The sequence below is a fragment of the Argiope bruennichi genome, chromosome 8 (genome assembly GCF_947563725.1).
Source record: "Argiope bruennichi chromosome 8, qqArgBrue1.1, whole genome shotgun sequence".
NCBI classification, from domain to species: Eukaryota; Metazoa; Arthropoda; class Arachnida; order Araneae; family Araneidae; genus Argiope; species Argiope bruennichi.
Window position 1 is genome coordinate 103,699,989 of NC_079158.1, and position 16,373 is coordinate 103,716,361.

The 16,373-nt window shown below is 31.4% G+C and overlaps 1 protein-coding gene across 1 annotated transcript; it reads right to left on the minus strand.

Annotated features, from left to right (window-relative positions):
- Positions 1 to 1,831: 1,831 nt before the first annotated feature.
- On the minus strand, positions 1,832 to 15,804 carry LOC129980701 (homeobox protein goosecoid-like). The gene is made up of 3 exons (XM_056091083.1): positions 15,771 to 15,804; positions 13,334 to 13,560; positions 1,832 to 2,108 (listed from the first exon to the last, which is right to left on the minus strand). Exons 1-3 carry the CDS (start codon positions 15,802 to 15,804, stop codon positions 1,887 to 1,889), a joined length of 483 nt encoding a protein of 160 aa, XP_055947058.1. The 3' UTR covers positions 1,832 to 1,886.
- Positions 15,805 to 16,373: the final 569 nt, after the last annotated feature.

Here is a 16,373-nt window from a genome sequence, read left to right on the forward strand (position 1 = left end):
ACCACGACAGATTTATACGCGCGTCAGCGACCCCACAAGCGGGGAATCTTCGACCGGCAGGGTTCGGACTCGCAACCAAAGGGACGCGAATCCAACGCTTTACCAATCAGGTTATCCCGGCCTGTGCCAGTTCACACACTAATAAACAACATTATAAATATATAATAATAATGATAAATAAGGTTGAAATATTGTAAACATACACAAAAAAATTTGTAAATTTATCCCCCCATAAATTTGGGAGAGCTTTCAGATGGGAAATAATGTCCGACGTAAACAAGGGAAGTAATAATAATAATTAATAACAATCATTCGTAGAAAAAACTATCACAGGAGAAAATTTCGTTGAATTTCTAATAAGGGTGTGGAGAGATTTTTCTAGTGTTCCGTCTTCGCATATAAAGTCATTGATTTGGAGAAAGAGACCTGAAGTTGGTATTTTTTTCCTTATACTCGCTAATGTCTTAATAGTAAATAATCGTATCCATTCTTTGTCCAATAGAGGTGGTTAACAAAGTCTTTCCTCTATCTTATAGTTTTAAAGTCCAGTGCTTACTTCTTCATATGGAATCATGTGGTAAAATAGTAGATAGAGACGTTTTTTAGTTCCATTACAGCCGTACATGGTTCAGCTAAACTATATGAAGTTAGTTGAAAGAGTTTAGTTTAGTTTAGTTATATTGACGTCCCGTTTTGAAGCAACACTAGGGCTATTTTAAGACGGACCACGTAATTTTGAACCCCGGTCAGATGACGAAGACGACACCTGAGCTGGCACCCCCCTCTCCACATCGCACCACACCAGCGGGAGGACAGTTGAAAGAGGACCAAGTGTTGTGATGACTATGACCTTACACGTCTTTGATTTGGTTAATATGAGAAAAACTTTTGGAGAAATAAATGATTTTTCTTCCTGTTGCATATATATCATATTTTCTTTGTCATCCATTTGTAGAAAGTTGCGCTGTCTTAAAACAATTGATGAAAGCTGGACCATATTGCTTTGACCAGGATTGTACGAGCTATGTTATATTTGGTCACATGTTTAATTAAATTGTCCACCATTTCATTACATGTTTGTGTTATTTATGGCACTTTACAAACCCGCTGACGAACTGTCAGCGATTTAAGCCGAGCGTGCAGTAGCTTCTGAGGGCAAAAGCCCCTGAGCACCCGAGGGCAGAAGTCTAACTTCTAGCTCATATGAAGATGACACACACATTCGCTTGCACAGCCCCTTTTTACAGGAGGGCTCTTTCACACACCTCACAGACAGAACACAGGGTAGAGAACAGAAATGCCCTCATTACGGGGAAGACGCGCTACCCCTAGGCCAGGATGCCAGCATTACAATACATTCATGACCAATGTGGTCCTTTATCTATTCGAGAAGATTAATTTTGTGATTTTTGAGTAGAATTTCAGTTTTTTGCTGAATTGCCTAGATTTCTTTTAATGCCCTCATAAACCTCGCTGTTCATCAACAATTTGAAAAGTAGAAGAGACACTAAAATGTAATTATTTTCTTTCGGTCAGTATATATATTGCTCTTGCATTTTTTTTTTATCTGCGCTCGATCTATCACAATTGCCCTACCACTTAACAACTAGGATTTTATCATCCAATAGACAGTTTTTCTCCACGAGTAAATTGATCACTAAAACAGGAGACATTACCTGTTTCTTCATCAAATTTATCACTGCTAAAGAATAATCGATATTCCATGTAGTCCATAATGTAAAAATGAAAAAGAACAAAAGTTTCACTGGTAACTTTATGAGTTCCTCAATCAAATTTCTTTGTAAGTTTATTTAAAATCACACGTGTTGCCTAAAAACTTTCTTTCGGTGAATTTGTCTATAATACAAGAACGCCGACTGTGTCCATCAAGGACTGATATGACCAGGAGGATCACTACTATTCCTGTATTCTGGTGAAGAAAGACCAGGAGGGTTCAATTTCCCCATGAGTGAGGGTGACTGGGGGTCGTCACTGGAACTGAGATGCCTCGTGCAGTGTGCGCTTCGGTCTTCTTGGATTCTTCGATGGCGCTCTTGTTCCTCTCTCTGCTGCTTGCGCCACTTTGCACGCCTGTTCTTAAACCATACCTAAAGACAGTAAAGTAGAAAATAAGGATTTTATTAAAAATTGTTGGATTAGTTCAACAGAAATATTTTAAACAATACAATACAAACAAGAAAAACTCAAAATATTATCTTTGTTAGTGATATCAAAAAAGGATATCATAATTGGATAAGGATATCATAAAGGGTTTTGATGATATACATATAAAAATATGTTTTTTAAAATGTTGGGAGATTAATAAATTTATCATGCCAAGAACTTAAGAAATTTTCAGCCAAATGGGTAAAGTTATGTTGGTAGTGTGTTTTATATAAACTTGCAATATTCATACTGTATTGAAAAATATACACTATATTTTTACTTTTTCGCGTCTGTAATGGAGAAAGTATAATTAACATTAAAAAAAAATTTGAATTCAAAATTTTGATGAATCTCCAGATTTTAGACATTCCTGAAAATGCATTTTTAAAAAATGCCTGTCTATCTGTCTGGCTGCTTGTGATAAAAAATAACTCGAAAACGCTTTGAGCTAGACGGATGAAATTCAGCTGAATTTTTAATTAATTAAAGTTGCGTGCCATTAATTAAAATCACTTTACGAAACATATAAAAGCGATAACTCAAAGTTGCAATGCTTTAAATTGATCAAATATCGTATATGATTTTGTGACTACAAGTATAGTTTTGTGTCAAATTTTTATTTCAATATGTTGGGAGAAACGCGTCTAAAACATATTATTTTCGGACATTATTAACCTCATGTCAGAGATTAATCGCCAAGGATGACGCGAAAGATTAAGTAAAAATGATAAATTCTCGCCAAAGGTTATTATTCCATAGCAATTGTACGCCAATGCTATGCATGATGTGGGATGTGGGATGGCACCTTTATTAGAGAGTATGCGAGAAAGCTTTGGAGAGACTACTCCCTGTGGTTATCTATGTTTATTAGCTAGTAAGTCATTTAATAGTAAGAGAGTAAATTTATTAGTTAGTATTTGATATTTATTAATGGCAATGACTCTTCGAATATCAGTTAAAAAAAATAAACATAAATTTCTGCATTGGTTTCTGTATTTCAGTGTTAACAATAAAAATGTTTCCAAATTTCTATTCCATGGTAATAGTATTTTGATATATTAATTGCAATACTTACAATTATTTTCAAAAATAGAAAAGTTTACAAAATTATGTATTGTAAGCACCATCTATGCGTTTTTCAAGTATGAATAAATGAAAAAACGCACGCAAATTTTAAGACGCAACTTTGATTATTGCAAATTTAATAATACCAATGAACATTAAAAATCATAATTTCAGTGTTTTTTTTTAATGATAATACTGCCATAATACTTCATAGTACTGAAAATAATAAAGTAAATTTCCACTATTCTACTAAATACAAAACATGATATATCGCATAACAGAAGGTTGAAGATGAAAACTCCCACTAGTTATTTTCTGTATTTGTTGAATTGTATTGTTTGCTTTATGTTGTGAGTTTTATCTTCAATTCTAGCAATCTTCTTTGATTCTGTTATCTAATATTAAAATTTTTTACTTGTGCTTACATCTTATCTCTAGAGCTGTATGGTCGGATTTGATCCTTATGGCATTAAATCAAATCCAATAATCCTACTCTTAAATTTGACATTCATATTTAAATGAATTAACTTTTTATATTTAAATACAAATATAAATTGGGAAGAAATTTAAACTCAGAAGTTAATTTGTTAAAATAATTGCGATGTTGTAATTTAGCAATTTATGTATGGCCCTATCTGGCTCTTTCATCGCTAAATTTTGTTACTTGGTATTTATAGTATAGCAACTTCTCTATATGTTGCATTCATTTTTTTAACATTTGAAATACAATTTGTACCATATGTTTGGTGCAGTATGGCCGGATCTGGTTCTTGTGCCTTAAACTTCAAACTCATACTCACCATTAAACTAAATCCACTAATCTTATCTTGTGCTTAGCAATCAAATTCAAAAGAATAAGCTTCTTTTGTATGAGCACGAAAGTAAAATAATTAGAAATGCAAAATCTGCCATGAGCTTATTAAAACAATCTCCGTGTTTTTCTTACCAAATTATTCCTGGTATTGCATAGTCAAATCCGGCCCTGTATCTTCCTTTACATCAAATCCCTTTGTATTTAACAATCTTATTTAAAAGAGGTTAGCGTCTTTTACATAAATATTGGTTACAAACACAAAATCTGTCATGAACCTGCTTAAGCAATCTCAGTATGCAATTAACAGTTTTGCACTAACAGGTTAGCAGGAAAATGCGATTCTTTCGCCTGGCTGCTAATTAAGAAGACGGGGGGGGGTGCTCAATGACTCTGAACTCGGAGAAAGATTCCGGCTCATCGAAAGATAATTACCCTTAATGTTCATTAACTTTTTCCTCTGAATCTCTCGATTAATGGAATTGATCCTTCCCTCCATTTTGCGCCTCTCGAACCGAAATGGAATTGCATTTTTGGCCGGGGAGTGCAAAGGGTGACGGAGATGTCAGACGCATTTGGGAAGAATCGAGAGGAGGGGGGAGGGGGGCGATCAGGTTCATCCGGCCAATAATCAGGCAGGCGGGCATTATCGTATAAGTTAGGCGGGGCTGACAACAAAACCTCCTTCAAATCCACCAAATGCAGCAATCTATATTCTACTCCCGTTTGAGCCGAGTCGGCGATTGGGGTTGCCATTTTGAACCACACCTGCCAAACCCGATTTCCAACCATTTTGAATGATGACTAAAAAATCCGAACGGACATTATCCGAATTTACGAAGATAATGTGTCGAAAGTGTGTTCCAATCTTGATTGATATCGACTAAGGATTAGTGCACATATGAAAGGATTATTGCAAATGAAGAAAGGAGTATTGCAAATGTGAAAGGATTATTGCAAATGAAGAAAGGAGTATTGCAAATGTAAAAGGATTATTGCAAATGAAGAAAGGAGTATTGCAAATGTGAAAAAGATAGATCAGTCGATTTTAACATTAAGATGAGGCTTAAAGCTTAAATTGGATTAAAACATTTTCCTTTCATTGATTAACACACAACACACTAAAATCTACAAATAGAAATCCGTTAATTTTTTTTTTTTTTTTTTTTTTAGCGATTTGTATTTTTTATGCATCATTTCGTGTATTTCAATTATTTTGAGATCTTAAAGATAAAATGTTTTGTAGAAAAAGATGATTTTCGGATTTTAGATTCCAAGAGGACCATTTACTTCCTTTTGGCAACCAGTATTAATAAAGAAAAGTTTAAAAAAAGTATATGTTGTGCAATTTAACAATTTTTTATTGTTCATAAATATATGAAATATTTCCATTTAAAGAAATCAAAATTTTGAGAATTTCCAGCAATAGTATTGCTATGCTCCTGTTATCGCCTTAATTTAAATATTTATAATCTAGTTTAAAATTACCTTACTTTTCAAAGATTGAATTATAATCTTCCAAAAATGCAATTAATTATTTGGTTTATTCTAACAAATTATTATTGAAACATATTTTTCATGAAATTTTACTTACAGGAGAAATTGTTAATCAGCTGTCCAGGAAATTATCTTTTCTGATTTTGGATTTCGTAAAATGCATAAGAATCTAACATCACTTTATTATAAATAGATTTGAAGTTGTAGCTTCACTATCTTCGCTCCGTCTATTAAAAAAAGAATTATTGGGTATCCTGTGCTCCGATTAATTATATCATACCTCTGAGCCTCCTAATCATTTAATCTGAAAGCAGCTAGCAAAAGTTTATATTATATATAAGTACATATGTACAAATATAATTAGTAGTAGTACATATATGTAAATATAAGTAATTTATTATGCATTTATATACAAGTAATTTCAAACTTAAAATTGAGATATCTGTTTCAAACCTTACAATTAATAAACAGATTATACAATTACCTTATAGTGTACTTAAAAAAACAAATAAGAATTATTAAATGATAGCATAAGAAACTGCTGTTTGAAACAATTTCTCTACTTTAAATAATTATTTGAAATTATTTTTCAGTGATATTTCACGCAATCGACAAAAAGTAAGAACTCTGCTTGGCAGTACTTTCAGTTTATCAAATTCTACTACTAATAATAGTCAGAAAATCTGAACTCAAGATTTTGACGAATCTCCAAGTTTTAAACATCCCTGTGTTTGAAAAATACATTTTGGGAAAATGTCCGTCGGTATGTCTGTGACAGGCGGACAGACTGTTTGACAGACAGAGATAAGATGGGCAGTCTGTCTGACTCTGTCTGGACAGACACAGTAAAGATAACTTAAAAACCCTTTTGGACTAGACGGTTGAAATTTGGTATATGGTATTTACACCAAATTTGTATATTTATATCAAATTTTGAGTAAAATCTGTACTAAGGAAGTCTATCTGTCCGGCTGTTCGTCTATAAGTTAACATGATAACCATAAAATAAAGAGAACTAAAGGAATAAAATTCGGTACACAAATTTAACATGTGTAGTGTAGGTACCTGTCAAATTTTCAGTTAAATTCAACAAGGGATTGACCGTCTGTCGGTCTGTACTTTCAGGATAACTGAAAAATGCAGTGACTTAAATATATCAAATTTGGTGTCGGATTTTGTGACAAGTGCAGTTTTGTGTCAAATCTTTGTTTTAATTGACTGAGAAGAATGTATCTAAAACACAAATTCGATTTTCGGATGCTATTAATTGCGTATCAGAAATTAATAGCCAAAAAACTCGCCAAGGATGACACGATAGATTCAGTAAAAATGCTGAAATCACGCCAAAAGTTAATATTTCGTAACTATTGTACGCCAATGTCATGCAAGGTGACATGGCAAGCTTATTAGAGAGTATGCGAGAAAGTTTTGGGAAGACCACTTCTGCTGGTTATTTGATGAGAAAAGTCTTTTGGATTTGCACTACAGCTTTTCATGTGAATGAATCCATTACTTAGCAAACCAACTATTTGTAAAGAGCACTTAAGAGGCCATTATCCAAATTTCTGATGCGATGGTGAATGTGCACCTGGATGGCTTAGCAACGATAACAAATAATCCAATTTTCGTGAAGGAAATAAGTCATTCAGAGACCAGAATGATGGTATAAAATAAAGAGTTAAAAGAATTAAGAACTAGTATACTGATGCCACCAAAAAGAGTGATCAGAAGAAAATTCACGAATAAAAGAAGTAAAGAACAGAATCTGTCTTATTAAAACTACTTGCTATTTGATTATTAATTTATATTATTTTTTAAAGCGATTAAATATTAAAAAATCTTTATCCTCATTTTTAGTTTGAAAATTATCGTGTCTTCTTCCTGCATTCAATCACTTAATATATATATATATTTTTTTCATTTTTCAATTTTTTTCATTTTTTTTTTTTTTTTTTTTTTTTTTTTGGATAACACTACTTTTTATGATTCCGTCAGTTGTAAATTAAAAAAGTTTGTTACTCACTTAATAAATAAAAATATGATTCTAATAATAAATGAATTCGGATTACTCTTTTGCCGTATATTATATCTCGGAGTTTTTTTAAAGTGTATGGCCCTAATGTTATTCTTTACGCAATAAGACTATTAAAAAAATCCGTAAAATATATCATTTTAAAAAAATCTGTTTTATTTTTTCAGCACACTGTTTTTAGTACATTGCAACAGCTTAAATAAAAAGCAGTACTAAATATTTATTACTTAAAAAACTTAATCTTTCACACAAACATTCATTTACATTAAGTTTTTCAGAAACCAAAGTCACACAAACCAAAATTTTATTTCAAATAAAAAAAACAGTATAACGTTCTTTGTTAACAGTATTTTCAGTGAAAGCGATGGACTAAAATGGCGACCGCACGCCTTCCGATACGCGACCGATCCCTTTTCCTCCGCTGTTCCTTTCAGCGGTGATGATGATGCTGATGATCACCCCCACGAGACAAAAGGAAGAGGGACCTCGCGTGTCACGGCCAGGTGTCGACCCACTTCAGCCACCAAACACCCGACTTTAATTTTCTCCAGCCACTTCAAAGTCTATTTTGCGCCACCACACACACCGGGTTTTATAATGACAATAACAACGGCCGCTTTTTCCGTCCAAAAGACGCTCGGAGCCCGTAAAAAGGGCCTTATAAATTTCTGATTTTCGCCTCGAAAAAGAGACGCGTGTATGTGATGATCGGGTTTTCCGGAATGGGAAAGGCTTTTAAGTGTTAATTAAATTCTTTGTGGTTCCCCTCACTCTTTTTTTTTTTTTTTTTTTTTTCTTTTCCTTTCTATCTCTCATCACTGGATGCGGAGAGCAAAGTGGGCCAAAATAAATTGGATCCATCAAAGAATCCTGCAGACCAGTGGTGTATGAATTGAGTGGCTTTGGAAATGAAACGCTTCGCAAGAAGAAAGAGATAGAAGCATGTAGTGCAGCAGTGTTTTGGTCTTTAATTATTTCTTTACAGGTTTTTACGTCGTTGAAGTTGCGACGTCAATAACGACCTATTATGTGACGCGTCACATTTATGGTAATAAAAGGAATCGCCAAGCTCATCGTGATGAGCCATGTGAGAGGAATGTTTTGTTATTCATTGTTATTGTGTTCGATGAAGATGCTGAGGAATGGAAGAGGCTACCTTGAGAAATATTTTGGAATGAATTTCTTTTCGTTCTTAATAATTTGCTTTGATCTTTTGTTGGGTATTTAATTAGTCGATTTTGATTTAGTCATCAAAAGTGCTTTGTAAAGGATTTTTTTTTTTCTTCTTCTTTTTGAAAATTCAAACAATTTTTTCTTATGTTAGCATCACAGAAAATAAAAATAATCCGTAACAAATGATGTCATTCACTTTACAATTATAACTTATGGTGTGAGAAGATTCATGATGCACGCAATGATTTAAAGAACTTCCACGCCAAAAATTATTTGCAAAATTTTTCAGAGTATAAAAAAATCAGAATCATTGGTCTCCCCAAAATTTTCTCCCATAATCTCTAATAAACTTGTCATGCCAGAGAATGCTTTGAATATGATTGGCGTACAATAGTTATGAAAAATTAACCTTTGGCGCGAATTTAGCATTTTTGATGAATCTATCGGGCCACCCTTGGTGAGTATTTGGCGAAAAATACCTGGCATGCGGTTAATAGTATCCGAAAATCAAATGTGTGCTTTAGACGAATTCGATCTTCTCAATTGATTGAAACAAAGATTTGACACAAAACTGCACTTGTAGTCACAAAATCCCATACCAAATTTGATATATTTAAGTCATTACGTTTTTGAATGATCGCATTAACATTTTTCTGAAAATACAGATCGACAGATGGTCAACCCGTGGTTGATTTTGTCTCAAACTTTGATAGGTGTTTACACTATAGGTGTTAAATCTGTATACCGAATCTTATCTGTCTAGCTTCCTCCGTTTTGTAATTATCGTGTTACATTCGAACAGACAGACTTCATCTGAACAGATTTTGTTCAAAATTTGATAGAAATCTGCAAGTTTGGTGTAAAGACCGAATACCTAATGTCATCTGTGTAGCTCAAAGCGCTTTTGAGTTATCTTTGTCAGAGACAGACATTTTCACCAATGTGTTTTTCGAACTCAAAGAAGTCAAAAACGTATAAATGATTTTTTTTTTAATCTGCGTTGCCTTTTGTGGAGAATTGCGAATGCCTGTTACACGCTGATTATAAAATTCGTATTTACTCACATTATTATTGGTTAATTACCCAAATTATTACTTAATCTGAGATTCAAATTTTTGAAATTCACATTCATTGACATTTGAGAGTTTGAAACTCACATCATCTTGGACGATAATCCAGATAATTTAAACTTAGAATCTTCTCTGAATCAAACCAGAGTAAGAGAAAAGAAAAGATCGGAAAGTTTGTATTTTTCTTCAGCTAAGCCCGTGTTTGATATTTGTAGGTAGGGACATACGAAATCACGTGGTTTTTGCTTTAGAATAACAACTTTGAGGGAGAAACTTTCACCAACTTCTGAGTATTTTTGTTGTTGTTGTTGTTGTTAATAATGTATACTGCTTTTCAGTGCATCATTTACTACATTGGGAAATATGAGAAGAGAAGTTACAACAGCTGACAAAAGCACAATCAAGATTTTGATAAATTTCAGCCTCATTTTGTTTGAAAAATCATTTTAGGAATTGCGTCTTGTTTGTCCATTTATATATGAAGCAATATATATAATTCCAATTATAGTAAGAATTATATCCAGCAAAATGGATAAAAGTTGGGACCGAAGTTAAACTTTTGACAAAATCTGTCATTTGAAAAAGGTGTTTTTTAAAAAAAAAACTCAATTTTCCTTGATGGAAAAAAAAAAAAAAAAAAAAAAAAAAAAAAACGTGCGTACCAAACATTATAGTTACGAAGATTATGTTATCACAGAGTTATTTTAACATTCACATTTTGTGGAGAAATACAATTTTTTTTTTTTTTTTTTTTTACACATTAGATCCAACTACGTCTTAAGAAAATATTATATCCTTTGAATTTTTTGATTTCTTTATACGTGCGTTGACACTTCGTCTAGTAAAATTCGAAACATATTCTTATGCAAGTTATCTTGAATATAATGAAAAATAAGTATTTTTTTCAAAATTCTGTAAAGAAAGGACAGAAATCTGTAGAAATGTGGGTACTTTTTGAGAATTTTTATTGGTGCAATCCATAGTGCTTGCGGATGTAAAGACTTATTATCATATGCAATCAATGACATCCTTGTATTTATTTTTTTATATACATCCTCAATAATCCAGCATTGCAGCAGTTCGGTTCTATTATTAGACGTTTTCACTGCATGCAATCTCAGTGAATTTGATTCTCTGTAACAATAGGACACTGAATCTTTTCTTAATTTTAGTATTGATTACGTATACCATAAATTTCTGTATAGTTTAGTATGTTTTGCGATATTTTGCGCGATAAATATAAATCTTGGGATTAAAATGAGTTTTTAAATGAGCCTCTACTAATGTGGCGTTTTGGCTAATCTTCTATTCCTCGGGTCTGTTGTATGTTGTATTACCGAAAAAAACCTGCTGAAATGTTCTCCACGAAACTTTCTCGCATGCTTTCCAATTAAGGTCTCATCTCTACCTCACCCTCACCTGCCCGCAATTACAATTTTTTTTTTTTAATAATTCAAACTGATGATTAACGCTTATTACTGTGGAATAAGCTGAATTTTTGTATAACTGCTTCAGAAATAGTTTAAACTCGGAGTAAATTCCTGACTGACACCTTTACACTGATTGATAACAATCAATTTTGTATGGCTCGTATCGTTTTGCATGGCATCAGAAAAATAACTCGAGTGACATACAAATAAGCTTAGAATCAAAGGTGAGAGATCCGAATGTTAAATGTTTTGTTACGTCTGTATCGATTGCTATTCATTGCCTTTTGATTTGTTATAACAAAAAAGATTCGACTTTCCCATCAAGACTTTCTGATTCAGCAAAATTATTTTGCTTTGCTAAATTTTATGCATATTGCAGTGCAAATAATAAATCGTCATTTATAATATTTCAAGATAAGAATTGTAAATTGCTACCTGATTGCAAATTCCCAAAAGCTTAATTTGCCATCATATTTCTTTTCAATTCACGTTATCCTACAGAATTATAAATTGCTACCTGATTGCAAATTCCCAAAAGCTTTATTTGCCATTATATTTCTTTTCAATTCACGTTATCCTACAGTCAGTCATATGATGCTCCCAATTATGGATGGAAAACGATATTCATGGTAAAATTATTTAACATTGAACAGTGGCGTGTTATATTTTTCATTCTAAAAGATGTGCGAGGGATGCTAAAATTAAATGAATGTAACTAACTCACTTGTCTTCTAGGATGTCTTCTGTGACGATTAATATATTCCATTCTGACAGGATTGTTTCTTATTGTATAATTGCATTTAGTTTTTATTTGGCTTTATACTTACATGGAATGCAAGACTCTATAAATAACTAAAATGAACCTATTATACATTTTGATTGTTGAAAAATAACATGAAACGAAGTCTAGTTAATCTTAAAAATGTACTAGTCACCTTAGGTGACCATCTGGTTCTCCGAGGAAACTGGGTATATATGATTTCAGTTAAATCATTTTATTATAACTTTATGCTTATAATTCCGTCAGATTGTTTGTACAAAGCCCTATTATTTTGACCTACTTAGCTAAGTTCTATTGAACCTTTCTAATAGAGACAGCCCCATAACATTAGCTATTGAAAAAAAGAATATCCGTTTCATTTATCTTTCAAGTTTCGCGATATCGTCTTGTAAGCTACGCATATATTAAATAGAATTGTTCTTCGTTTGTTTTCAACAATGGGAGAAAATCACACGATTAAATATTTCATGAAATAATTAAAATGGATTGAATTTCAGTGAAATGATCTAATCTATTGTTGGAAATCAGACAAAAAAAATTTTTAAAAAATTGCTAAAATTCAGGAAAAATTAATTCGGATTAAATTGGCATAATTAAAAAGGCAATTATTTAAATTTTGAAAAGAAGTAAGATTTGTTTTTGTGTAATAATATTTTCCGAAATTATCGCTAGAAAACGCTAAAATTAAGTTTAATTTTTAATTGATTAAAACTTTTATTAAATTTTCAAAAAATTGCTCCGATATGCATATTGCCACCTTCCAAGTTACATATTTGCCAAATTTAGTAGCTGCAAATCAAAAGGTCTGGCTTGTAGAGCTCCAATAAATACATGTACACTTTCATATTTCTTATTAGTAGATAGAGATAAGTGTTTAAAGAAAAGAATTTCATTCTGTATTTTTCTAATTGCCCATTATTTAAAAACTTCTTAGATAATACCTAAACAAAAAACTGAAAAAAGCGAAATTGTCCATTTTTACCACATTTTGTTTGGAAATTTCACACAATTAAATACAGAAATTGTTTTCAAGTGATATTTAATCTTAATAATACAATATATGACAGACATATACTCAATATAAATCACAACACAACTTTTCTAGTTCTAATAATTTTATTAATTTTTTTTTTTTTCCTTTCTTTTTTCCCCCTCTCTCTTTCAATTTTTTTTTTCTCTTTTTCTTTCTTTCTTTTTTTTTTCTTTCACTTTTTTTTTCTTTTTCTTTCACTTTTCTTTCTTTCTTTTTTTTTTCATTTCCTTCTGTTTTATCTATTTATTTGTACAAGAAGAAAAGAGACATCTCACCTCTACTCTTTCTTCTTTGAGGTCTACCCGGAGTGCGAGCTCCTCCCTCAGTAAAACATCCGGGTAGTGGGTTTTCTCGAAAGCTGCCTCCAATTGCTCTAGCTGCTCCTCCGTAAATATAGTGCGGTGGCGCCTCTTTCTACGGTGGTGATTGCCTCCTCCCTGGTGTACACTCCCGAGGAACACTGGAGATGAGGAGAGATAAGGGGACAAAACGCTAGTGTAACCTGCAAAAGAAGAAAGCCGGATAAATTCTGTTTTTGATAGAGAATCACTCAATTGATACCCCCCCCCTCCTCGCTTATGAATGTCGCTTTTTTTACTTTCTCGTATACGCTGTGCAGAGAAAATATAGTAATTGATCTCGAGATTTTGAGTCTTCACATATAGATTCAAAAAACACATTTTTGGATGGTATGGTATAGTTAAGGTTTTCTGGCACAAGGTCCAATTTAGGACAAGCTGCGCCATCCACAAGGACATTTAAATAGTTCCATCATAAAAGTGTAAAATGTGTAAATAAAACAAGGATACATTGTAAAACGTCAAAAGTTTAGAAGGTCTATGATTTATAATGATTTGACGCAAGAATAAAAATAAAACTCAAATTTTAAATGCTATGAAAGAAACCAATGGCTTTTAAAAAGTCAAAAAGTTTTAAGTGAGGTTTCTCACCCACTAGGTCCTGTAAATTTAAAATAGGCGAATGAAAGTGAGTTAAACGATCCGAAGTAAAATTAGGACATTGAGTAAGATCCACATTTTTGGATAATTGCCGTCTGTCTGTTTGTGACAAAGATAACTCAGATTGTTGAAATTTGGTATACACTCTTTACACCAAATTTGTAGATTGCTGTCAAATTTTGAGTGAAATCCGGTCAGAGGAAGTCCGTTATTTCTGACTTTTCTAATATGAGTTAACACGATAATTACAAAAAGGAGAGAGCTAGATAGATAAAATTTGGTGCACAGATTTAACAGCTGTAATGTAAGCCTGTCAAATTTTGAGCCAAATCCAACAAAGCTAGATGGTCAATCGGTCTATACTTTCAAAAATATGTAAAAACAATCATTCTAAAGCGCGACAAATATATCAAATTTGGTACGATATTTTGTGACTACAAATACAGTTTTATGCCTAATCGTTTGAGAAAAACGTTTAAAACAGAAATTCGATTTTTGGGTATTATTAACCGCCTGCCAAGGAATAATAACCAAATAACTCGCCCGGATGACAAAATAGGCTTGGTAAAAATGTTAATTTCATGCCAAAAGTTAATATTTCGTAACTATTATGCGCCAATTTCATGCAAGGAGTTCTCTGGCATGAGAGTATGCGAGAAAGTTTGAGGGAGACTATTCCTGCGGATCCTTAAACGTTGTTGAGCTTATCACTTATGTTCTAAACATTGTTGAGTTTATCAGACTAATAAGGAATTCATTACTTGAGATAAAGTTGACGCTTAAGTTGTAAAATAATTTTAAATATTTATTTGTTTATTTATTTTAAATATGCGAAGAAAGTACTGAAAATATTTGAAATTTTATCCATTATAATAAAAGATCATTTTGGTAATAGTCAGCAATGATTATTCATTACTCGTTATAACACAAGTAATTCTAAAGTTATCTGAAGAGGTTTAGTATATAAAAATCTTCTCATTTAAGTAGGAAGTAGAATAAACTTCTTTTAAAATTTAGTTTACAGTTAATTGTTTTTCTTAGTTCAAATTAATTTCATGTTAATTATTATAAGAATGTTTTTTTTTTATATATGTAATATAACGATAGTTGCTAGAGAAAAAAAAAAGAATAGATCTGATTCATTTTTATTTAGAAATTTAATATCGTAAAAAATGTTCTGAAAAATCCCAAATCTTATTTCTTGATAATTTATTTACACCTCAAAATTATACCATATTGTAAATATCTTTATTTTTTTTAGAAGAATTTATAAGAAAAAAAGTATTTATAGACAAATTATAAGAAAAAACAATAATTTTTGGCTTTCTAGAATTAAAATTTTTTTTATATATGATGTTTTTGGAATAAACTCTCTCAAACTCAACAAAAAATTTTAGAATCACAATTTGTAAAAATATTTTCAAAATCCTGCCTTTTCATCCAATATATATGTATATATTATGGAATCATAACAAAAAAAAGAACCTACATGAACGATTCCAAATATATTTATAAGCAAAAAAAAAAAAAAAAAAAAGATTTATAATGTCGATAAATATAGCTAGAAAGATTGAAATCTAGGTTTTTTCTATCTAGGAAATCAATGTTTTTTTACTTGAATCATTCTAGAGGTAAAAAAATTAAATATAATTAAAAATTGGTACAGAAAATAATTAAAAAATGGAACAGAATTCCATTATATAAAAATATGGTACAGAATAATAAATGGTAATAAAATAATGGTACAGATTGCCATATTTATAATCATAACTAGAAGGCATCGACATTAGTGTTAACACAATTTGCTTAGTAAATATGATTTAGCTGCCAATGTGAGAAGTCCGTATTACAAAGAATGCTTTAAAATAAATAAAGGAAGAAACAGATTATTTTCATTGGTTCAGTAAGAATAAGAAATGTTCTTCAGATAGTTTGCTAATTCAAGGAATACATGGAACTAAGAAATTAAAATGAGTGTAATAAAGTATAGATTAAATCATACAATAATTACTCCTTAGATTTTTGATTCTCAAGTCTGATATTAGCTCATTTCAGAAGCTCAGCATAAATTAATTTTTAATTCCATAACGCAAAATATTTCATTGCTTCTACAAATTTTTCACTCAAGATATTTCTTACATTAACATTGTTGAAGATATGTAGATATAAAAGATAGCATATATTTCTCATAGCGAGTATATAATAATACTCTCTATAATAATATTCATATATGTTACATAAATTATGGAACATATTCTGTAGTACGTACAAAACTTTAATACTGAATAATACTATTTTATATTTTTACTTATTACTATTTACATTTAGTAAGAAATAAATTGCATATGTTGAAATT